The 25,808-nt window shown below is 42.8% G+C and overlaps 1 protein-coding gene across 10 annotated transcripts in view; it reads left to right on the forward strand.

Moving 5' to 3' along the window:
- The window catches only part of LOC148034759 (Protein kinase superfamily protein), a 148,810-nt gene that overhangs the window by 57,115 nt on the left and 65,887 nt on the right, over positions 1–25,808 (forward strand). For 8 of the 10 annotated variants that reach the window (XR_015691120.1, XM_087679728.1, XM_087679726.1 and 5 more), the window contains exons 6-14: positions 13,068–13,103; positions 14,440–14,483; positions 14,583–14,673; positions 14,752–14,793; positions 14,938–15,046; positions 15,528–15,642; positions 15,758–15,807; positions 16,324–16,402; positions 16,600–16,650. Coding sequence is in view for 9 of the 10 variants with exons in the window: in XM_087679728.1 (XP_087535854.1) it covers positions 13,068–13,103; positions 14,440–14,483; positions 14,583–14,673; positions 14,752–14,793; positions 14,938–15,046; positions 15,528–15,642; positions 15,758–15,807; positions 16,324–16,402; positions 16,600–16,650 (617 nt within the window). In the remaining variant the exon portion in view is untranslated. The remainder of the gene's footprint in view (positions 1–13,067; positions 13,104–14,439; positions 14,484–14,582; positions 14,674–14,751; positions 14,794–14,937; positions 15,047–15,527; positions 15,643–15,757; positions 15,808–16,323; positions 16,403–16,599; positions 16,651–25,808) is intronic. The other 2 variants (XM_087679727.1, XM_087679724.1) reach the window with 1 other exon arrangement.

Genomic DNA, 25,808 nt, shown 5'->3' on the forward strand with positions numbered 1-25,808 from the left:
TATTTGTTTAATAGCTTGTTCACAAACAAAGTGACTTGATCATTAGCTCACTTGGGTAAGCCACTTGTTGCGAATGGAGTAAGTGGTGATATTTAGCCAACATGATAGTCAAATCATCCCTCTCAATGAATTTGAACTCTTGGAGCTCAAGTTTGAAGTGGATACATTGGGTATGATTGCGAGCCATGTAGTGGTCAACTAGATGTGCCTAATGCTCAGATACAAGGTCAAAGTATTGGAACTAGGAGTGAAATTTAGGCATAAGTCATTGCATCGACTTGATTATAGCTATGGTGTTTGTGCTCTTCCAAAGAGTGAACAACCTAGTATAACAACTAGTGGGGGTCATGCATTTGACTCATGCTTGGGTTCTTGCCCTTGAACAAGTTTCCACAAGCTTTGGAAATCCAAGATATAACGCATCACATTAGACCAAGTGGTAAAGTTAGACTATTGAAAGGAGTCTTATCTGTAAATGCATGCTTGTATGATGTAGATGGATGGATGGCTATATGAGGTGGGGGATAGGTGTGTGGCTTAGGATAGACTGGTGGGCAACTAGGTGCTACATGTGGCATAGAAGTGCTTGGCATGGTGACTCTAGAGTCTAAATGGGTATGTGGTCCTATTGCCAAAAAGGTGCAGGTTGGACTGTCGGCAAATTGTGTGGCCATTGGGAAATGGGAGAGTAGGGTGGGGTGCGAGACGCGTGGGTGGGATACCCTTACATATAGGTCTACATGGTGCTTGGTTGGGGGGATAAAACCCCACCATGAGTGTATCTTGACCACCTGGTGGAGCAAAGGTAGAGGATTCAAAGGGAAAGGATGTGCTTGTGTGAGGAGACCCCCAGTGTGATGTGTGGTTGGACAAGTGGAATGATGAAAGGTGATGTGATTAATGGTGTATATATAGATGTGTATGTAGTGGAAGAGAAGTGTGGGATTGTAAATGAATGATTTTGTAATGGAAAAGTAGATGAGGATGGAAATGATGATGCACCAACTTGAGATTGACTACGAGAAACAAAACCTGAAGGAGGAAATCTTGAAGGAGGGTAACTTGATTTTTTCTTATATGCACCTCTTCTCGTGTTTACATACATGTATTTTGTGTTATTTAGGACTTAGACTTGTGTGAACAGAGTTAAGATCCCATTCATGTTGAATATTACCAACATTTTGCATGTAAATAGAAACATGAGGTGTGAAAACAAAAGTAAAATCTTGTGTACTTGACACTAGAGTCGAACACTATTGGGACAGCTCGAACAATGGGCAGCAGCTAGAAAAGTGCAAGAAGGAAGTAATCGATAGGCTGGAAAGTGAAAACGAATGTATGTATAGTCCTATTGATGATGGCGACTAGTTGGATGACCTAGGGATACATGATCAGAAGAACAACAAAAGCCGCAGGACCTCCCTAAACGCTTCACAAAATTCAAAAAAGGGGATAGGGTAGTAGTTCTGTTAGGTGCCAAACGTCGAGGGCAATGAGCGAACCAATCGAGGGACCATCCAAAGTCAAGGAGGTAGACTTAGCCCAGGAAGGAGAAACACTCCGATCAATGTTCATTGCCGATGACTTGACGAGCAAGGAAGAAACGAGCCTTGTCGCTCTCTTGCGAGAGTATATAGACGTGTTTGTCTGGTCCTTAGAAGAGCTACAGGGGGTAGATCCGAGTGTTGTGACTCACAACATACCCATGGCGTCGGACGCAATGCCGGTCAAGCAACGACCGTACCCTATGAATCCGAAACACGCTTATGCTGTCAAAGAGGAAATTGACAAGTTGATGAGAGCTGGATTCATTTACAAAATTGAGTACACAGACTGGGTATCACCCATAGTCATTGTGATGAAGAAGAACGGAAAAATCCGAGTGTGCGTCAACTACAAGAAGGTGAACGTTGCTACGAAGAGAGACAACTATCCATTGCCGTACACCGAGCACATGCTTGAGAGGGTGGGAGGCAAGGAAGCCTACAGTTTTCTGGATGGCTTCTCAGGGTACAACCAGGTGCAAGTGCATCTTGCAGACAGGCACAAGACCGCCTTTGCCACTGAGTGGGGCGTCTTTGCATACATAGTCATGTCCTTCGGGTTGACCAATGCCCCCGCCACTTTTCAACGTCTCATGTGCACTATCTTTAAGGACATGCTTCGCAAGGAGTTAGAGGTCTTTGTCGACGACCTGTGTGTCCATTTGACCTGGTTCGAACACTTAGACAAACTCCGCGCAGTCTTTGAATGGTGTCGCTTATATCGTCTCTCCTTGAACCCCTTGAAGTGTCAGTTTTGGGTAAAGCACGGATGCATCTTAGGACATGTGGTGTCGAAGAACGGCATTGCCACTGACTTCTCGAAGGTCAGGGTTATTGTTGACATTCCACCCCCAATTAATTACAAGGGAGTTCAATGCTTCTTAGGCCATACAGGATACTATCGGCGGTTTGTACTGAACTACGCGCTGATCGCTAGACCATTGTACAAGCTGCTGATTGTCTTCGAGTGGACCGAGGCATGCCAATGGGCGTACGAAGAATTGAAAAAGGCTCTAACAATAGCACCAATTCTACGAGCCCCAGATTGGACCATTATCTTCCACGTGCACATCGATGCTTCTAAGTTTGCCGTGGGGGCAGTGTTGTGCCAACCTGGTGAGCACAATTTAGATTATCCAGTGAGCTTTGCTAGCAGACAACTCATTGAGACGGAGATGAACTACTCGACAATAGAAAGGGAGGGATTAGCCATGGTGTTTGCTGTGAAGAAATTCCGGCATTATCTATTGGCCACACCCTTCATCTTTTTCATGGACCATCAAGTCCTACTCTATTTAGTAAACAAACCTTGTGCTGCAGGGCGCATAGCCTGATGGCTCCTCCTACTTCTAGAGTTTGACTTCTCCGTGGTAGTACGAAAGGGAAAACAACATTACATGGTTGATCACATGTCGCGCATCCCCACAGGAGAAGCCGCTGGACAAGGCATCGTTGACGAGTTATCCGACGCCCACCTATTCCACCTGTCCAGCGAGAGAGAATTATTTAAGGCCGATTTAACGCCATATTGGGTAGACGACATAGTCCAAGTGCTCGAGCACGGACTAGTCGAGCGACCAATAGAAAAGGCCCGACTTAGGCGCTTGATCCTAAAGATTCAGCCCTACCAGCTGATTTCAGGCCAACTCTATAGGCTGGGGCAAGACAGATTGCTGCGTAGATGCGTGTGTGAGCATGAGATGCACGATGTGCTCTCAGAGGCGCACAAGGGATATGAGCCTCTTGTGCCAGTCCCTCACCCCCACGGTGTCAAGCCGCATTGGATAGGTGTTGATACCTCCACCCTTGCCTGTGAACCAAGTCCTTCTCGCCCTCTGGCTATCTTGTAAGCTCTCATTGCTCTCTTGCTCACTTGCAATATAATCTCGGCCCTCAAGAGGGGCCCTCGATTTTAGCCCCTACTCACTTGTTGTGCTCTCGTGCCGTGTCGTGTTACACCTCCGCAAGCTTGTGGGATTTCCGAGTGGTGGGTAATATCCGATGAGGCGTGTTCCATGGGGCTGACAAATACTCTGCTAACACCCTCTCTCAGATCATGGGTGATTTGATACAATACAATAGTACAATGAAAAGGGATCAGAAACTATACAACATAGAACCACCAAGTAGAACCATGGATACCCAAGCAGTGGGTGATCAAGCCACCACTAAGGTGCCTCGGAGAGAATCTGATGTCGATGTTGATCGTACCAAACACTTGAAAATAGAGAAGATCAGAGCATGGCTCTGTGTCCATCACCAATGTCTCGCAGTAGCATACAAAACCATCCTCTCAAAAATGCCACTGAACATATGTGACCATGGATTCCCCGCCTTTGGCCAGACCGCCAAAGTGTCCCCTCATGTGAGCGCCAGACAAAAGCCTCCCGCTCTCTGTCAGATAACCAGCTCATCATGAACCTGGATGTCAATCCCAGCTCCAAGATTTGATTCCGCCAGACTGAAGTCGATGCGTCAAGGACGTCCCTCTGTGGAACCTGTGCACCTGTAGAAAAGTATAGATGAGGCGCGGCTGCCCCATCTAAACACCCGCTCACACTCCCTCTCTGGCACAAGAGAGTCGTGATGGATGACCTCATCACCACCACTAGAAAGCAGCCGAGGAAGGGGCCACCAAGCCCTTCTCGCGATCCGAAGAAGAGGATCCCTTCCGTGCCTTGGACTTCACCTTGGTCGGAGGATCAGAGTCGGAGTCTGATGAAGGAGAGGACACATCGGTAGAGTCAACATCCCACTTCGTCTTCTGCTCCTTCTTTCTGGAAGCCGCTAACGTCTTGCAGTCCTTCCGCAAATGTCCCTTCTTGCCACAGTGGTAACACTGGGCCTTCGACTTCTTCTTCCCGTCACCCCTCTCTGAAGCTACATAAGCCTCGCCTCCATAATGTGCCGGAAGCCGCCCCTGTAATCGCAAGGATGTCTCATGCTCAAGAAGCATCGAGGTCATATGTGTAAAACTGACAGGAGTAGATGATATCTGCGCCCGCAAAGCATTGGCCACTCCATCAAACTCTGGGGCGAGCTTGTAGAGGACCGTCCCGACGAGATGCGCCTCGGGAAGAGCAGATTGCATGTGCCGAAGCTGGTCCTGTACCTGCGTAACACGAAGAAGAAAAGACTGAATAGTATCTTTCGGCTCAAACTTCATCTGTTGGAGCTGGCCATAAAGTGTGACGGCCCACATGGTGGAAGGTGCCTCGTACATCTGCTGCAACTTCTGCCATACTTCAGGAGATGTCTTACAGGAGGTAACCGCCGGTAAGACCGCTTTAGAAATACACCGAAGCAACGCCGAGTAAGCACGGGCATCGTCCGAGTTCCATGTGAGTACCACTTCCTCATGGTTGTCCTCATCAAAGTCTTCAGGAAGAGGAAAAGGACGGAGAGGTCGAGGAATAGCTCCACAAACGATGTATCATAACCGCTTCTGCACAAACCAAGCTTTCATGACAGCACTCCATGTGAGATAATCAGGTCCATGTAACTTATCATCAGTGGAAGTGCACGGGGGAGCCATATGGAGAGGATAAAAAGAGAAGTAGAGAAGAGATGGAATTTAGAGAGAAAACACAGCCAAAACACAGACACAGACGGCAGAAAATGAGAGTTCACATGCAATATAACCCAAAATCTGATCAATAGAAGACAAAATCTGTTGCAGAAAGTAAAAAAAAAAAGTCAAAAACTGTCGAAAACAGCAAAAACGGACTGAATTAACAGTCACCCAGCCATGAGAGATGCTGAATCTGCAAAACGCAGGCTGTAAACTACAGAAAAACAGGTAGAAAACTGTCGCCAGCAGCTGTTGATGGAAAACGCAGGCAGCAGAGGGTGCGTAGGCAGCAGGCGATGGCAAAACTGCAGAAATCACAGGTTGGAACAGCCCCAAAACAGGTCGCCTGGCTGCTACAGCAATTGTCTGATCAGCAGGGGTACAAAACAGTCCTGAAAGCAGCAAGAAAACACAGCAGGAGCACAGATCCTGAAATCTGATACCATGTCAGAAGTGGAGCAGCGGTGGAAGCATAAACTTGTGCTGAAATAAACTGCTGGAACACAAGACAAAAAGAGAAAGAAAGAACATGATACAGATGAGAACTCAGATGTATGCACGGGAAATGGAATCCATATATCTGAACACGAGACAGTCGCATACAACAATGAGTCACTGGCTGCGTGGGCACTGGCACTGGCTCTGGCTCCTCTCTCCACAGAGTCTGCAAATGGTGAAGATGATAACTGAGGAGGAGCCACTGAGTATAAATAGGCTGAAAAAGTGGGGAGCAATAAATGCTGGTCAGCCAGCATTGACTGGTGCATAAAATGCTCTACTGGCATAAAATGCCACACCAGAGAAATACCTAAAATACCTAATAAAAAATGCCCAGCCCAGATCAAGCTCAGACTCACACATGAGCTGACAAATACTCTGCTAACAGGACTATGAAAGCACCCTCAAGCGATGGATTACAAAAGGACTATAGTGCGGAGATTGTGGCCAGCGCCATACTGAGTTTAGTGACTTAGAAGACAAATTCGCTTCGTCCAAGTCAAAAGCAGGTGACCACGTTGACCTCAACTTCCTCCAAAACGTAGTGTGCTTTCCTCCATCACACTCAACTGGGTTTGAGCTCTAGTGACGACTTTTTTAGTAACTACATTGATGACGACTTTGCGGAATCAAGTGTAGATGAAGACGGGGCCAAGTGCCCCAATATTTTGAAGAAGGCCGCAAGGGCCATGATCATGTTATGTTGGGTTGAGGCCTAAGCTCAATTGAAGAAGCAAGTCCGCATGGAGCCAGGTTCGAGCTCGTGTGGAGGTACCCCCCTCATGGCATAGAGTTGGGTTTGAACTCGTGTGACCACTCCATCGCCAATGCCACCCTCCCGCCCCAACCTTCAAGCAAAGGCCGGTCATGACACAGAGGGGGAATGAGTCTCCTTGAGCCGGGAGGGTAAACAAATAGCCTACCCGGAAGCGGTTACCACAGAAGACTCCTTGAGCTAGGAGGATAAACAAATGGCCACCTTCCATGACACCTACCCTAGAGAAGACTTCTTGAGTCAGGAGAATAAAGAAACAGCCAACTCCCATGCCAATGATGGATACCTAGCAAACTCCGTGGACCAGGAGGATAAAGAAATGGCTAACTTTAAAGAGTCTACTTGCGAAGACTCCTTGTGCTAGGAGAATAAAGAAATGGGCAACCGCCATGCACATGAAGGACATCTAGCAAGCTCTTCTTACGTCGGGAGGATAAACAAATGGCCACCCACCCTAAGCCCCCAACGCATGCCACAAGGACAAAAACTTCTTGAGCTAGGAATCTAAAGAAACAGCCACCCCCCATGTTGCAAGACATTAGAGTTGCAAAGTGGAAGATTGGCGCAGCCATGAGACTAAAGAAATGGCCACCCCCAATGCAAATTATGGACATCAAGCAATCTCCTTATGCTGGGAGAATAAAGCGACGGCCAATGCAACAGTAAGGACAGAAAGAGCAAAATTGAGCTCCAAGAAGAGAAAGAAGATCAAGGCCCAAGTTGACGCGAGGACGAGACCTGCAAACTTAACTCCTTGTCTTGAGGCGAAGGATGAGACTACCATGTCAACTCCTGAGCCTCAATCTGAGTCTGCGATTAGGAGAAAGCGGGTGGCAAGTGACCATCCACTCGGATGAGTGTGATGAGGAGTTAACTCTCTCCACTCAAATGATTGATCTAGAGGGGACCGAGCCCTCACATAGCAAAGCAGAAGCAATTGCTAGGGTGCCTCTCGTGAGGACCGATCATGGTGATTGGATCGTCATGAATGGATCCCAAGTGGTTGAGGTACACGTTGACGCATAGTCCGTGCTCACCATGAAGGTGAATTTCAAGGAGGTTGCTTTTGCTTGAAAGGCCTACTTGTGTGCTCAAGCCCATTCCGTTCTCCTTACCAAAAGGGTTAATCTTCTTCGTGAGATCAAGGTTGTTGATTGGCTACATGATCAACCCAAGTTGGTTCCAAGGAGGCTTCACCCTCTAGGTCATTCACAATGGACGTAGATCATCACAGAGCAAGATAGGTTGGAATGAGCTAGGTGTGAAGACTTAGCTTGTGCATGTGTCCCTAAGGCAAATCCGGACATGTCAAGGTCCCAAAGAGATGTAGGCAGACTTGTGTCGGGGCACCATGCCAATCCACACCCAACCTCTTGTGCCTTCATGTACCATGCGGTTGTTGAGGGCCAATTCAAAGTAGTCACGACGTAGGTAATGGCTTGTGCCATGCAAGCTAGGCGGTTCGGTGCTATGCATTTGACTGTCCTTCACACACCATGTGCCTTCAAGCTTGATCAGGCCACCAAGGGTCTCAACATACATGTAGGCACTTAACTTGCATGTGATAACGCTATATTTGGGTGATAGAGGACCAGTGGTATTGTTCCTAGGGGAGATGACCATTGCATTGCAAACGTTGTGATTTGATGCAACCCATCAAGTTGCCATGCTTTGTCTAGGCACTCCAACTATCCAGTCCACACACAGGATGGGCTTCCTTCTCACCTTTCGGTGTCTAGGTGTGCTTCAACGCGAGGAAGGGTGCTCGATGTGGGAGAAATGGATCTCTCACGGTGCACAAGGCGACATGTAGCAGCACGGTGTGCTCCTTGGCACGTACCTGTTCCATGTGCTCCCTTCCCTCGGAGGTCCAAAAGAAAAAAGAAGACAGATGGTGTGAAGTGCTGGGATCGCGCCTTCTACCCAACAAGACATGCCACCTTTGCAAGGCGGTGGTGTGTCCCCTTCGACATAAAGACTACTTGTGCCACCAAAGTAAAGATTTGGGCAACTAGGGCCCAACTCTTTTCAAGGGGAGGTGGGTCCTTAAAGCACACCTCTTGGATGGTGAGGCATGTGGCTACCCCGCAGTGGTTAAATGCTGCCTCACAAAGGTGGAGGGATGTGGCCGTTCCAGTGTGGTCAAATGCTCTCTCCTACCTCGACCACGGATTGATAAATTTGGCTAAACAGGGCCTCCACTTGCAAGGCACCACCTTTTGGACCCTTGCCTTCTGGGCGTGGCATGCTCCCCGTTGAGCTTCCTGCCTTGACCCCAAGTCCACTGGCAATTTCTGTGCACTCATATTGTGAGGCCATGTGTTAGGGCAAGTGCGCACGTCTTATCTTAGCCGAGTTACTCTCCACTCCGTGCTTGTAAATATGGTCAACAGGTGGACGGATTGAATTGCACAATAAACTCTTTTGTTCCTAGTCAACATTCATGGGCCACTCCATAGTTGTAAATTGAGTTAGTGGGTGGTACCTTAATTGTAGTTAGAAAAGACCATGTTCCACACTTGTAATTGAGTCAGTGGGCATGGCACCTAGTGGGCAACCGGCCTTGGCCGGCTTGATAGTGAGTCGGCAAAGACCCTCGAAATTTTGATAGACACTGGCTGGCTTGATAGCGAGTGGGCATGGCACCTAGTGGGCAGCCGCCCTTGGCCGGCTTGATAGCGAGTGGGCATGGCCACCTAGTGGGCAGACCTTGGCCGGCTTGATAGCGAGTCGGCAAAGACCCTCGAAATTTTGTACTTAAGAGTCTAGTGGGTAGACACTTATCGTCTTGATAGTGAGGCCTGTTAAGACCCCCAAATTTTGGAGTCCTCATACAGCTGCCCCTTGGGCTCTAAGTTGTGGTTTTGAGACTCGACGAGGACGTAGAGTTCTTCAAAGGGAGGTGTGTATGAGGGATATGAGCCTCTTGTGCCAAACCCTCACCTCCATGGTATCGAGTTGCATTGGATAGGTGTTGATACCTCCTTTTGCCTGTGAACCAAGTCCCTCTCGCCCTCAAGCTATCTTGTAAGCTCTCATTGCTCTCTTGCTCACTTGCAATATATTCTCGGCCCTCGAGAGGGGCCCTCGTTTTTAGCCCCTACTCACTTGTTGTGCTCTTGTGCTGTATGGTGTTATGCTTCGGCGTGCTTGTGGGATCGCCGAGTGGTGGGTAATACCCCCCCATGAGGGGTGTTCCACAGGGTAGGTAAACCCTGCCCCAAGACGGACCCATGGCCAGTTTGTCACAAACAGTCACCAATAGGTAGAGGAGGGCTGATTGAAGGTGCTTGATGATGGACAACAACTTGAATTGTGATATCCACTAAGAAGGGGTGTGGAAGTAAAGAGTAGGGTGCCAACAATTTGCAAACAATGGGCTGTGGTCGGTAGCCTGCCCATTTGTAGATGAAATGGATCCTCCCCCCATATTAGGGTTTGGCATGTGCGACATAGATACTCTCTAGGACAGCAGTCATTTAATGAAACTTTTGTTAATAAGCATGTTTTTGGGTTGTAGTAAAGAGTTAGAGTTAAGTAGTATGTAAGGCATTTTTTAGTTCAATAGCAGGCAGCTGCAAACGCAACCTTGTGGCGGTGAAACAAGCAACTATTCGTGAGAGAATTGCCGGGCTGATTAGGGCAGCAGCATGCAGTAGTAGACAAGATATGGGACAGCTCTAGAGTGTAGTAGGAATGATGGCGATATTTGCCAAAGGTCACGTCACGTTGGAGAACGGCTGGCTGTAATAGGAACTGAGGTATCCACCAAGGAGGGGTGTAGATATCAATGTAGACTGCTTACCAACTGGTGGAGAATCAGCAAAACATGATTAGGGCAGCCTCCTGTTAATAGATGTGTGGATCGTCCCAAATTAGGGTTTGGCTCATAGCAACATGGAATGGCCAGTTTTGGGTCCCCCGTTCCTATTCCCTGTTCCATGCCTATTCCATGTGACTATGTAGCCACATGGAATGACAAATCATGGTTTTCCCCTTTCCCATTCCCAGTTTTGGTTTCCCATTCCATGTTACTATGGTTTGGCTTATGGGACACAAGCACTCTCTAGGAAAGTTTGGTAATAAACACGTTTTGGGGCTGCTTTAAATTGTTTTAAAGAACTAATCAGCTTGTAATGCATATTTTTTGCTCAACAGTGTGCCAATTTGGAAAACCCATTATGAATACCTAGCCGTGTATTGCACAAGTACAAAAGATAGCCAATAGACTGTTGATGGATAGAGGTATCAATGGATTGCCTGCATGTTGAAGTGTAAACTTGTGGCCCATCCTAAATGGAGTAGAGATAGGCCTGTAGTCTTGCATCTGAAACACTCTAAGGAGCTTTCCAATGTATTTAGAGTGTCTCAAAACAAAGTCCCCTCAAGTGCAACAAATTGTATGCCATGATAGTAGTGCAAATGGCCAGGATATGTTAACATCAAATGAATGCTGTAATTCTGCCTTTAAGGCTGCAATATGCATCTCATGGGGCCCAATCAGCAGCATGTTGTCCAAAAGAATGAAAATCAAAATATATCCCTTTTTTGCATACATATAATGTGCTCTTAGTGTGTGAGTTACTAAAACTTAGAGCTATCAAATGAGCATGTATATTCCTGTACCATGCCCTAGGTGCCAGTTTCAAACCATACAAGGCTTTATGCAGTTGGCACACCTTGCCCTTTGACCCTTTTTGAACAAAGCCAAGAGGTTGCGTGACATAATCTTCCTCATGTAGATCATCATTTAGAACAACATTCTTTACATCCAACTGATGTACATGCCAATAAAAATGAGCAGCCAATACAATGACACTGCGAATTGTCTTGATACTCGAAGTGGGGGCAAAGGTCTTATCATAGTCAATCTGGTGCTATTGGGCATACCCTTTGGAAACAAGCCTTGCCCTGTAGTGATCAATACTACCATTACATCTGTGCTTAATCTCATAAACCCATTTTGTGCCTATAGCATGCTTGCTAAGAGGCAAGTCACATAACAATCATATGCCATTACTATTAATGGAGTCCAACTGTGACTGTATGGCAACCATCCAATGCTCATCCTCTAAAGCATCCTTGAAAGAAATAGATTCCTTGTTGCATTTAGTAGCTACAAGCACTTGTGTAACCAAGTTACCGTATGTATGGCGAGTGGTTGCTCTAGCTAAAAAATTGGGAAGTGGAATAGGTTGTTTACTGTCGCGTAATGTATCCAACAGCTATTTAGGGACTGTTTTAGCCTCCCAAATAGTTTTCCTCTTATTGGCCATGATTCCCTCTCTATAGGACTTCTGTTGCTAATTTTTCTACTAAAGCTCAAGAAGTTTGTGCCAATTTACTTTAATGAGGAACTACTTTTGGGGCTATACAAGAGCTGAATGAATTTAGCCAATAAATGAGTTTAAATTTGATGCTGTTTTGAGTAGCTTTACAAAGGGTGCGCATAGTTAGATGGATTTTGGATCCCCCATTTGTCCCATGTGAGTACATAGTCACAAGAAATGGGAATTCTTGGCTGTGCCATGTTCGTGTTTCTATTCTTGTGCTGTGTTCCCAATATGGATCTCTTGTGACTATACATATCTCTTGACCCTCAAGTCATTAAGTTTAAATGTACCCTAACTCAAGGGCAGTTGAGGGGGTCTTGTAGTTTGATTAAGAAGTCCTATAGAAAGGACTCAAGAGCCTGTTTGTTGCCACATCTTGTGTGATCACTACACTTTTACTCTACACCCTAGGGAGCTCAATTGACACATTGGGTGATGGTATGAGATATAAGCTGCTTGTGATGGAGCTTGGCTTGATATGTTGCTGGTCCAAGGCTTGGGCTTGAGTCTTTTGTGGTTTTGATCCGAGTTGTAATGCCCTCATAGATTTCTAACCTACACATGTGACATGACACAAGCTATACAAGCGTAGAATGGAACATAGGGGAATGCGCATCAAGCTCACCTAGCTAACCTTCCAGCTCTATCCTTGATGGTTAGTGATCACTGGCCAACTTCTTGGGTGCCTGTCTAGGATGTCCAAGAATGTAATGCAGATCCATGCTATCAACTTATTGTATAATCTTACCCATCAATATTCCATACTTGAAGGTGTGCCATATCATGTGTAATAAAGCATGTGACATGACTTGTATGGGACCTTCTTTTCTACATGTGTGAACTCACGTGTTTGCGTCATTTGCATTTGTAAGCGCATTCACATCTACATCAGCACCCCATTTCTGTTGGCATTCTCATCTCTTCTCCTTTCTCATTCTTGTTCATGTTCTCATTTCCATCCCCATTTAGATTCCATTCATATGTGCATCTAGATAAGGTTCTAGAGCATGACAAGTGAAACTGTATTTTTGATGGTCATTGTTCTCATCTCTTCTCCTTTCTCATTCTTTTGCATGTTCTCATTTCCATCCCCATTTAGATTCCATTCATATGTGCATCTAGATAAGGTTCTAGAGCATGACAAGTGAAACTGTATTTTTGATGGTCATTGTGTGATATGAATGGTTTAGGAATTTGGCTAATAGGTAGCATGGTTGGCTTCCTTATTTTCTAATGTTCTGCAGGTGTTTAAATTGTAATGGTTTTGCATTATCTTAGTGCTCTTTAAATTTCTTAGGAGCTTGGAACAATATTAAAAAATATTTGTTTTGGAAAATTCTCTGCAGGCAATAGTTGATGAGTGGGCATGCAGCCTTTTTCGGGTACGACCCTTTTCAGCTATTCACACTCACAGATGAACCATGGGCATATAGTAAAAGCACATGTTGAATGATTCTTTGCAATGTTGGTTGTTTGAAAAATGTTACAAAAAGCCCATCATCAACTTTCAAGGATAGTGGACAGATATTTATACAGGCAATATCATGAAAACTAGAAAGTATTGAAAACTTGGAAAGAAATAAGTAGAGAATATGACATGGAGGATGTTTCTGACAAGAAATGTTGTCTTCAAGCATTAGTGATTTGTGTGCTCACTGTCTACAATCTGGATGGTAGTGAGGTTAAGAAGAAAGAAAGATGTGTTAATGTTGTAGAGTCAGAAGAGAGGATTGTTTTGAGCTACTAGTCAAAACAAGCTGCAAATAGTGCCATGGCAACTTCAAACAGCATATCACGCCCTCAAAAGGCATTGGAATTGGATCCCTGCTGCTGATAGGTTTCTACCTGACCAGGTCATTGGTATTATTCAGACTTTGCCTTTGGCCTCCCTTTGTGAAGGCAAGGAGGATGTGCTTTTTGAACTCCAGCCAGCCAATCTGTTTCCAACTCTATAGATTCAGATTGAGATAGTGAGAATGACAGCCATCAGGCTGCCACCAAGCTGACTGACGCTCTTTTCAGCTCAGTTATGGATGATATTCAAACTTGTGCCAAGCACCTTGAAAAACTTCTCTTTTGATGGACAATGATAACTCTGATGTCTTCTTTGTGAAAGTCTTCAAAGATAATTAACCTTAAGGGAAAGAGTCAAGACATTTGAAGATCCTGTATGCTAGACCATGTGACACCTGATATGGGTGCCACAAAGCATGACTATGACAAGAAAAGTGTCCAAAAGGGTGTCAAATATGTCAGGATTCCCCTTCAGCTGAAACAATTTGAATTAGAGCACGTGGTGAAGCATGTCTGCTATTGTGTGAACTTGTTTAGATTAGATGGAGGGCTGAGGCAAATCAATCATCATTTCTTTCAAGAGGTTAAATGCTGGTAAGGATTGCAAGATGGTTAAAAGTCAATTAAACATATTGCATGCTCTAAATTGTAACTCTGCTGTGCGCTTGAATGGAAAAGATCCCTGAGCTTGAGGAGTTGGATCATGTTTTTGCACAAGTTGTGGAGGCTAGGACTACAGTTAAAGCCACTTGTGCTAGGGAAGCTACTTTTTAGGAGTGATTGCAATGTTCAAGAGGCAATTCACTAGATAGTTATTTGACATATATTCTGCCCATTTTTGAAAGTTTTGGGTTAGGAAAAGGTCATGGATTGCTTTTGTGGTTGTATACATATTTCACACGTTTTGAATCATGTTTTATGTAGGAAATGGATTATCAAGCAGAAGCACAAAATGGCATGCGTTTCAGGTGAGCTAAATTTGGTAGTTTATGGAGCCTAGATCTTACTGCATGAATTCAACAACTTCCAACTTTTCCTTTAGTTTAAGTAAGTGTACGCTTGTGCAGGGAAACTTTTGGAAGTCTACCAGATGTTGTGGTTCCAGCAATGTTTCCTGAATTATCAAGTCGCAGAATTCTAGTAATGGAATGGATAGATGTAAGTTCTTTCAATGCCTTTCCCTACAATAGCCAACACACTTGTTTATTGCTAATAGACAATCAGTAACTCTTGCAGGGGCAAAAGTTGTCGGATGTTAATGATCTCCACCTGATTGAGGTATGACTTAGTGAGCTTTTGTTATGATGTACTTGTATGGTAACTGAGATATTGAGGCAATTGGGAGTCGCAATAAGATAAAAACACCAATGTGACACTCCATTGTATGCATAAGCATGAAAAAACTTTTTTGTTTCTTTCAAGGTGGGTGTCTACTGTTCCCTGACCCAGCTCCTAGACAATGGATTTTACCATGCAGATCCTCATCCGGGGAATCTGATGCGGACTTACGATGGGAAGTTGGCATACTTGGGTAATGAGATTTATCGAGTTTCTTACTCTCTTGGAAGCTAGAGAGTTTGAGGCCATTAGTTGTCTTCAAATCATCCTTTTATGAAATTTGTCAACAGGCTTGAGCTCATATGGGAAAGTAATTACTTGTTGTGTAGCTCAACATAGATTGCCTGTTCTCATTTGTGCATTTCTCTTTTGTATACCTTATTGTTCAAACTCAGACTAATTGAAGGATACGTTCACAAATACAAAGGGAAAGATTCCACTCTGTAGCTTCACCAGAAAGTCTGATGTACTGTTTTAGTCGAAACCCTGGGAAAAAATTTGATGCACCTCTTTTGAGAAGTTGGTACATCATAAGCAAACAGTAGGGCTATGTGGCGTCACGTTTCCTATGAGTGCCACCACTGGTGCTTCTCTTCTTTGGGTGTTAAACCAGCCTGCTATAATCTCAAGAAATCCAAGTGAAGCAAATATTTGATGTGATCTTTGCTATGCAGACTTTGGAATGATGGGTGAAATGAAGCAAAACCTTCGTGATGCACTCGTTGAAGCATGTTTGCATCTAGTGAACCGTGATTTTGAGGCCTTGGCCGAAGATTTTGTATCTCTAGGGTACATAATCTCACCAGCATTGGAGTCTTTCCCTTAAAATGTAGGAATTGAAGGTTATTTTATGAAGTCATGATCAAGACCTTGTGGTTTTGAAATTTTTTTGCATTTGTAACAGGCTTTTGCCTGCAGGTTCACAAATGAATGAGGTGTCGAAGGCCTTGACAGGTGAGAAGGCATAGAAAAAGAAAGAAATTACATTTTGCTTTAAAATCTATGCACTTGTCGTTTTAATTTATAGGATCTGTAAAAACTCACATGAAAAAATCTAGATTACTTATAACCCAAAGATGGTCTAATGAAATTGGCTTCACTATCTGCTATTGTTGACAAGTGCATGCTTTAATTCTCATTTGTCTTTTTAGTCATTGTCTTTGCCAAACTTGGGTTTTTACTTTGAATGCCAAGGAGGGTCCAGAACAAACGTTCAGTGATCACAGAGGTTTGAGAGTTGAGCGTTCAGTGTTATCACATGTGACATGATGATGTTTGTAATTTTCCATGTATTTCCTTTCCTTGAATGCTCTCAGTCCAATGTTCAAATAATCAATGTTTTGGAAATGATAGTAGAAGGTATTGGAAATAATCACTGTATTTCCTTTCCTTGAATGCTCTCAGTCCAATGTTCAAATAATCAGTGTTTTGGAAATGATAGTAGAAGGTAATGAAGTGCACTTTTTACAGGTGTCTTTGCAAATGCTGTTAGTAAAGGGGTGCGCAATTTAAGCTTTGGTGATCTCTCAGGAAACCTTGGTCGAACAATGTAAGGGCACCAGTACCTGGATGAATTTGCACTGTGACTGCTGTATGTGTGTGCGCGCACGCATGTGGTGCACTTGTCTGTGTGTGTGTGTGTGTGTGTGTAGGTATGCATGTATGTATAAAATAAGTATGTTTCATGGTTCTCAACAAACACAAACAGTACATTGTAGTAAAAGTGACCAAAGTTTCTTGCATCAGGTATCAATTCAAGTTCAGAATACCATCATACTTCTCACTTGTCGTCCGCAGGTACTTTCTTTACTGTCTTTTTGAACTTCCATTGTACTTGTACCTTGATGAACATCCATATAATGAATGTGAAATGGTGAGGTGTACATGTGAAACTTTGTGTAGGAAAGAAGAACAATTGTCATCAGAAATTTGAATCTGAAGTTGGCTACTATCATGGCTTTTAGATGATTTAGGGGCAGCATTTGAAAATTTACAGGATTTTAGGTTTTCCATGTAGCTCAAGAAGATCCTTGTAAGGTCTAGTTGCTTCCATCATCCCTTTATAAAAAATTTCATGTGATTCTGAAAGAAGGTGTTATTCTTTTACTAAGCCTGATGATAATAGGATTTGAAGTAAGTCGGAAACTTTGCTTAAGTGGCTAAAATTTGTTTAGGTTAGATGTAATCTTAGATCTAATAGGCCTTTGCTTGAGAAATATAGTGAGAGGTTCCATAGTAAATCGAAACCATGACTTGCTCAACTCCACTTGGAACTCAAATGATTGTGAACCTAAGACTCCTAAGGAGGCATGGGATACACTTGTTCCATATCAAGTTTGCAATGAAGCATGAGTTGCTTATTTGCATAAGTTGGAGCATATGAATGAGGGTGATTGTATGGATGGTTGTCTCCAAAGATTAAAGGTCTTAAGAGGAAATTAGATTCTATGGATGAGATAGTACTGGAAGCCTACTTGTGTAGATCGTCCTTGTTGGATTATCATATTCTTATCAAAGCTTGGCATTTGTGTTGTTGTCTTAGCTATACAATTGTACTTAATATAGCAAAATTTAGACAACACAAATAGAGACAAAAAGAAATTAAGATGAGTGCACGGCAAGAGAATGGATACAATCTTCCCCCACAGAAGAGTGAGCATCTCCCTCATGTATGTATTTATGGATTTGTGTTTCTTAGCTTTTGTGCTAAAAAATCATGTAAGCATCCTTTTGGACTTTTTGCTTTCCTTTCATGAAAGATATGTTTTTGTCTAATAACTCTCTAGAACCTCTAAATCTAAACTTAACAAAGTTTTGCTCTTAGGCCATAATACAAATGTTACAATAACAATAAATAACTCTATCCATAAGTTCATGAATAAATTTGTGCAATAATAACACCCAATATAGTAGTATACCAGATACCAAAATGCACTCCACTCATAAATATAAAAATAATTGCATTGCATAACTTTGTCTAATAATCTGCTCACTAGAAACACAAAACACATTAATTTCTTGCTATCTATTCGCTAGGCACAATGTGACTAGTGTCACGTGGTGCCACGTGCAACAAGTCACTAGGGTATGGGGGCAGGTGAACATTGAACCATGTTGAAATGCCAACTACACAGCCAATCCCTACAATGTCACATGCATAGTTTTCCCCCAAGCGGACAACACCATGTCTACCACCATTGTAGTAAAAAAGCCACTCACAATGTGGTTTCACATGGAATGAAGCATTTCAATCAAGAATCCAAGTGTGCATGTCATCATAAGAATCTGCAATCAATGATTGTGCACTAAAAGAAGAAGCAAAGAGTATAATACTGCCACTACCACTCTCGTGATTGACTACATTGACTTTCTCTATCTTCACATTGCTCTTCTTTGCATGTTGGTTGTCCTTTTTCTCATCTTTGCTATCATCAGTGCTTTTGCCCTTGCTCTTCTCTTTCTTCCACTTAAAGTAATCCCGCTTGAAGTGCCCTTTCTTGCAACAATGATGCCAATCTACATTTTTTCCATGAGACTTATTGTGTGCTTTGATTTCAGACTTGCCCTTCTGCTGGGATTTGCCTCTAGTATGCATTGCATTGGAAGACTTGCTTGCTGAATTATTTTGCCTATTTAGCTCTTCCATGAGTAAAGAGCTCTCCACATCTAAATATAATAGCATGGCATTGGAGTTACTCATTGCTGTCCTAAAAGTGTCCCAACTTCCAGGCAAAGTCTGTAGCAAAAACTATTGCTTGAACTCCTCATCAAATGTTGAACTTGAAAGCAATCAGTTGACTGAAAATAGAGTTAAACTCATTCAAATGTAAAGACATAGCAGTAACTTCCTTCATACGAAGGTCCATCAATTTCTTCAACCAATAAACCTTACTTGTTGCACTTTTCTAAGCATATAACTCCTCAAGTCTTTGCCACATATCATAGGTAGAATTCAATTTCTCTATATCAAATAGTAGAGTGTCTAGCATTGAAAGCTCTATGGTAGAGCGTGCAAGCGCATCTAACTCATCCCACTCATCTTGATCCATGGTTGTTGGTTTTATCCTCTTTGTGTTTATGGGCTTCACCTGCTTCTTTTGCACCAAGACATTATAGCAAAGTTATGTACACCCTCAAGCTTCTTAATGTGCAAAAGATTATTGCTATCACTGCTGCCAACCATGATTCACAGCCCAAAAATAACTCAAAAGTCAACAAATGTAAGCCCAACTGTCACACAAATGACCAAGGTATTGGTACCAAGCAGCAATGAAAAACTAAGTAATTGTGGAAAATTTCAAATTTGCAAATCAATTTTCAGAGTGATAAAATGTGTGTTACAGCACACCACAAGTAATTGTAGTTGTGCACGGGCTAATACATCAAATTGCATGAGAAAACCCCAAATTTTAGTTGCAATTTCTGCTCCAAATGCATCTACAGGCATAAATTTGACCCACACAATCAAAACCCCCAAAGTTCCTCTGCTCAAAATTCTCAAATTGCATCTTACATAACTCTCGAGTAGATTCCACAAGCCAATTTTGCCAAAATTTCATAACTTTTACAAAAGCCTCAAATTTGCTTGAGGTCCAATGTGCTCAATTTGCATAGAAATTGTACCACAAGTGCATTTCAATACCAAATTTGACATAAATTCTGGAAATCTTGCAAAAGCCCCAAATTGCATGGGGCCAATACATCAAAATTTCAAGAAATTGTACTTGTCACTGTGCAATTTCCACAAATACATGAAAAATCCCAATTTCTAAGACCTAAATGTGTGCAAGTTTCACAAATTTTACTCAACTGATTAAAATCTTGGAGCATACATTAGAAGCCCCAAATTTCGGGAGTAAATGCGTGCACAATGTTTGAGATTCTTCAATTTGTGCGTAGCAGTGCGTGACAGGCTGCAAATTTTGGCTAAAGGGATGAACCTTTGAAAAAAAACGTGAATTTTATCCCAAAAAAACTCACGAATTGCCATGCTTGACCTGGAACAGCCCATCACCTATCTTGTTGCTTGTCGCCCAACTTACATGACCTACACCGTGATGGTAATGGCAAATAGAGATTAAAATGTGAGCAATAGTAGACTAGTAGAGAGTGAGAGAGATGCATGATTTGTGGGTACAATACAATGTATTTCTTTTAGGTTTTTGAGATAGATATATAGAAGTACAAGTGCTAAGGGTATGTTCATACTTGTGCACATATAAAAGGCACGGTGACCCTTTATTGCCAATAAAAATAAGGATTTGAAAGGCAAGAAGCATAAAACTTTTGCTGAATTGGTATTCGATCTTGTTGGTGAGCAACCAAACACAGATGCTTTAGAGCTATGCTGTGCATGGGGCAAAGTGAGGGATCATCATGCTTTAGTTTTCTTTGATGCAAGAGCTTGTGCCAACTTCATTTCCCTAGAATTGGCAGCCAGGTTGGCCATTAGAGATGATGAGATTGATCCTATGGGTGAGGCTAATTTGGCTTGTCTTGGACATGCAGAGGCAATTGTAACCGGCTTGTTCACTGGAAAGGGCGGTAGTGCACAACCAAAATATTTAAATGCTTTCACCCAATTCACAGTCGCCCACTTTACCTGAACTTAAAGATACAGAATCAAGAAGATATACAGGGAGCTAGAATGCTCCTGTTGTGACATAGACACCCTGTTGGCCCCTAAGTTAGGCGCCCCTTGCGGTATTTCTTTATTTTTAAAAAGAAGAGAAAGTACAATGGGCTGTCTTTCACCTATTCTGGGTGAAATGTGGCAGCATAACAGTACAATTACTGACCCAAAACAAGCTGACCAGGAGGGGAAACTCTGCCCAAGTCTGAAACTTCTGGTTGGAGTGCAGAATTAACCATTTCAGCCTGCTGCTGTTGTTACTGGTTCAGACCAGTTTTGAAACCTGTTTTCAGCTCATACTGTTCCCTGCACTGTTCAGCCCACTGTAATTACTGGTCCAGACCTGTTCTGAAACCTGTTTTCAGCTCATGTTGTTCCCTGTACTGTTGTGCATCATCTGTGCCAAGTGCCCCTTGACTCTGACATCAATTGGGCTCTGAAATAACCTCTGAACAGTCCAAAATCTGTACTGATTTAGTGCTGTTTCAGACACCTGCTTGGTGAGATTACCACCCCCACCTATTCCTGCTTGGGAACTGCAAACAACTGCTCCTGTTCCTGAAGAAAGGAGGCTCTTGCCTCATGCAAAAACAGCATATTCCCATACAGCTGTACCTGAATCAGAAGAAAGGCCCTCAGCTGAGGCATATCCATAACTGTTGGGGGGGAGAGAGAGAGAGAAGGGAGCAAGCTCAACCCTCTGTGCATCATAGACAAGGTATGCAAGCTCTCCAAAACCAATTCTGCATCAACAACTGTTTCTCCTCTTCAAATGAGCCCCCAAAGACCCAAAAAACTGCACGCCAGCCCCTCTTTAAAGAGGAAAGTGCACAAATTTGTGCCAAATGGCAGCATTGGAAGGTGTTTCCCGTTGTAGCCTTCCGGTCTAAAATTCTTCATCCTCAGTGCGAAATTTGACCTCGGCACAGACCAAAGGATTAATCCTCGTGCAAAAACGAAGATAATGACGCGAATAGATTTTGGGGTCCAAAAATAGTAACTCCCTAAATTTTAGGAGTTGCTTCCATTGCATCCCCACTAGTCTTCTGACCATCTTTGCAGACTATGGCTTTGGTTTGTTTTATTTAGTGTTATTATTTTTCTTCAATAATTTCTTAGGCTTTTAAAATCTAAAAATTTTCAATCAATTTATATTCTATTTATTTTCTTTATTTGAAATGAATATGTATACATAGATGAGATACAAAACAACTTGTACATGTACAGGGATATTGCAACTCCAAGAAATTTCGGAGATTTGTCCATCTTCACTTTGAACTAGTCTCTTCTAGGCTAGTTCTTCAAGACACTTGTCCATATACACTTTCACAAGTCTCTTCCAGGCTTGTCAATCTACAATGCCATCAGTCTTTTCCAGACTTGTACTGGACCTTAACTGTCCAGTCTTGACTCACTAGACATTCTTGTCTGTTTCACATACTGGCCATGCAACTCAGGCGTTTAGATTTCAAGAGGGATTCTTCCAAAAAGAAAACCCAAATAAAGTAGTAATAAAGAAATCAGCAAAAAGATAATAGTTGTCACAGTCTTGTGACATACCTCCCTCTCGAAATCGCAAACGTCCTCGTTTGCATGAATGTCATACATGCTTCCAGCTAACCCAGTGAACTTACACTTGGCAACACATGTATAACACATACATGCTATTAGTCAACATTGTGTACTGGACACACTGTTAACACATGTATGATCTAACTGTGAAACATGGTCGACTATCATCATGTGACTCCACATCACTGTTTTCAGATATAGTGGCCGGTACACCACAATGATATCCCCATAGTGGCAGATTCTCATTTGATGACTCCACATCACCCTAACTAAAGATCTAGTGGCCAGTTCATCAAAATGATATCCCCACTGAGTCAATTCACAGAATACATGCTCGATCGAGTAACCATTGTTACAACATGTATTGAATCCAATAGAAGTAAAAACTGTATTCTTGCAAGCAATACTTACTTGTTTAGCACTGAGAAAACCATATGGACACAATAAGTGTTTACCTGTACAAAATCTGTTTCTGTACATAATTTCTTTCTTAAGCAATTGTCACTTTGACAATCTATTTCAGCTTAGAGATACAAGGGGTCAAGGTAGGTTGCAAGCGAAATGCTTCAAGGTAAAGTTCCAACAGATTAGGTGGCTCTGCAAGTTCACCTTCGTCCATCCACTTAGCATCTATAGCTGGATAGTTCTTGAACTTAACCAAATACCTTCTAGCAATCTTGCCTTTCACTTTCCTTTCCTTGTGTGCCAGTACCTGTTCTGGAACAAGAATTTCATCAAGTTCCTCAACTTCGGGCTGTTCCTCAGCTGGCATATCTTCTGGCACATCACCGACATAGGGTCTAAGAAGACTTACATGGAAAGCATTATGAATCTTCCAATTGTTAGGCAATTTCAGCCTATAGCTGACATTACTAATCTTCTCTGTTACTTGAAAAGACCCATAGTATCGCATACTAAGCTTAGTGAAAAGACTTTCCTTGCCTTTCGGCTTCTTTAAGCGTGCCTTTTCAAACCGCAACAGTACCCAATCACCAAGTGAAAATATCAATTCACGACGGTGATGATCAACAGCTTTCTTTTGCTTTGCCTGAGTCCTTTCAAGGGCATGCTTAACTTTCTGATACATTTCACCCATACTTTGCACATACTGATTTACCTAAAAGATCTTATCCTTTGTATGCAAAATGGGAGGAACCTTTTTACCACCTTCAACAATTTCAAAAGGGGCTTTGCCTGTTGACGAATGCACAGTATTATTGTATGCATACTCAACCAAAGGCAAATACTACTCCCACTTTGACTTGTGCTCTGACACGTAGCACTTAAGCAAATCCAAGACAGTAGAATTTTCCTCTTCTGGCTGTCCATCAGTCTGTGGATGAAATGACGATGAGAACTTAAGCGTTATGCCCATGTTCTCAAATATGCCTCTCCAGAATAGACTTGTCATTCGTGGATCACGGTCACTGACAATAGACTGTGGCATACCATGATACTTAAAGACATTGCACATAAACAAACGTGCCATCTGATCTGGTTTTATCTTCTTTCTGATAGGAATGAAATGAGCCTATTTGCTAAACCTGCAAATAATAGTCCATATCCCATCATTTCCTGTCTGTGTCCTTGGAAGATCAAAGATAAAATCCATAGCTATGCTTTCTCATGGTTTATCCGGAATAGGCAATGGCTGTAAAAGCCCTGGTGCTTTTTGCCTGTCAAACTTGACCTTCTGGCAAATCAAGCACTGCCGCATAAAAGCATCCATGTCTCTTCTCAAAGTGGGCCAATAAAAGAATGTCTCTACTGCTTTGACTGTTGCATCAATACCACGATGCCCTGCATACGGTGGAGAATGACTCTCTGTCATAACTTTCCGTCTCAATGGCATAGTCACACATAGTCTACCATGCATCAACATGAAACCATCCTTGAGAAGATAATGCTCATGATGTTGTCCATTGACAAGCTGATCAAAGATCCTTGCAAAATCTTCATCATCAGCATACTGTTCCTTCATATCATCAAGCTCATGATGATAAGGAACTGAGACAGCTAAAATTTGTGGCTTCCTTGACAAAGCATCAGCCACAACATTCTTTTTGCCTTGCGCATGCACAATCTGAAAATGGAACATTGACAAAAAGTTTGCCCAACGCATATGCTTTTCTGACAGCTTAGTCTGAGTTAAGAAATAACGCAATGTCTGATGATCTGTCTGGACAACAAAATCTGCCCCAAGTAGGTAGTGTTTCCAACAAGAAAGCGCATGAATCACAGCCAACAATTCTTTCTCATAGACCTGCATAGTCTTCTTTGGCCCTCGCAAGATTCTGCTTTCATAAGCCACTACCCGGCCATCTTGCATTAGCACTGCACCAATGCTATTGCCACAGGCATCACACTGGACAACAAATGACTTCCTAAGATATGGCAGAATGATCATTGGACTAGAAGTCATCTTTTCTTTAAGAAGATTAAAAGCTGAAATCTCTTTCTGTGTCCACTGGAAAGAGATTTCTTTCTTCTGTAAAGCATGTAAAGGTGAAGCAATCTTTGCAAAGTTGCGGATGAACCTCTTGTAGTAAGAACACAAACCCAAGAAGCTTCTAACATCATGGACAGTCTTCAAATCTAGCCATGTTCTAATTGCTTCAACCTTAGCAGGATCCATTCGGACACCATCCTTTGACACTATGTGCCCCAGGAACTGGATTTCTTCCAAGAAGAACTCACTTTTCTTGCCATTGATAAGCAACCTATTACTGCAAAGCTTATCAAAGACTGCTTTCAAGTGTTCTCTATGCTCCTGTTCATTCTTTGAAAATATAATCATGTCATCAAAGAATGTACCAACAAGCTGCCTGTATGGATGAAAAATCCTGTCCATCATTCGATTAAACGTAGCAGGAGCATTAGTAAGTCCAAATGGCATTACCAAGAACTCATAGAGACCAAACGTGGTCCTAAATGCAGTCTTATGCTCATCCTCTCGCTTAATCCTGATCTGATGGTATCCACTCTTCAAATCTATCGTGCTGAAAATTGACTCTCCTTCCAAACGGTCAAGGATGTCGTCAATTCTTGGAATGGGGAACTTGTTCTTGATGGTACTCTTGTTCAACGCTCGATAATCTATGCACATGTGCCAAGAGCCATCCTTCTTCTACACTAAGAGCACTAGTGAGCAAAAGGGAGATGAACTTGGCTGAATCAGCCCTTTTTCTAACAGCTCATTCACCTCGCTCAATATCTCTTTCTGTTGGGCTGCACTAACCCTACACAAAAATAAACTTGGCTGAAGAGATTGTGGAGGGCGGGAAGAAAGTCCGATCTTTTTTGCATACAAAAGATAAGATCTTTGAGGTTGACAAGTACGTCGAGAGTTTGGATGAAGCTTATGCTAAAATAAAGATAGCTCTCCAAAAGATTCGAGTAAAATAAAAGAGAGCAATTTATCGTTAGTGCATAGCTTTGGCATTTGCAAAGGGTGATCGTGTCTTCTTACTCTTTGAAAAGGCCCGGTTAAAGAAAATGAAGGGTAAAGAGTGTCTTTTTCCTAAACTTAATGTGAGGTATTATGGGCCTTTCCAAGTATTGCAAAGGATCAATGAGCTGGCTTACAGGTTGAAGCTATCTGATCATTAGGAAGATTCACAATGCTTTTCATGTGAGTCTTCTTAAGTCTTTTCATGGTGATGTGCCTAACGATATTAGTGATGAGATGCAGCCAGTGGCTAAGTAATTTAATGAAATCTTGGTTCTTGAGCAAATATTGGTACATAAGAAA

The sequence above is a fragment of the Lygodium microphyllum genome, chromosome 6 (genome assembly GCF_053477565.2).
Source record: "Lygodium microphyllum isolate KBCC chromosome 6, Lygodium_microphyllum_v1.1.10, whole genome shotgun sequence".
Taxonomy (NCBI): domain Eukaryota; kingdom Viridiplantae; phylum Streptophyta; class Polypodiopsida; order Schizaeales; family Lygodiaceae; genus Lygodium; species Lygodium microphyllum.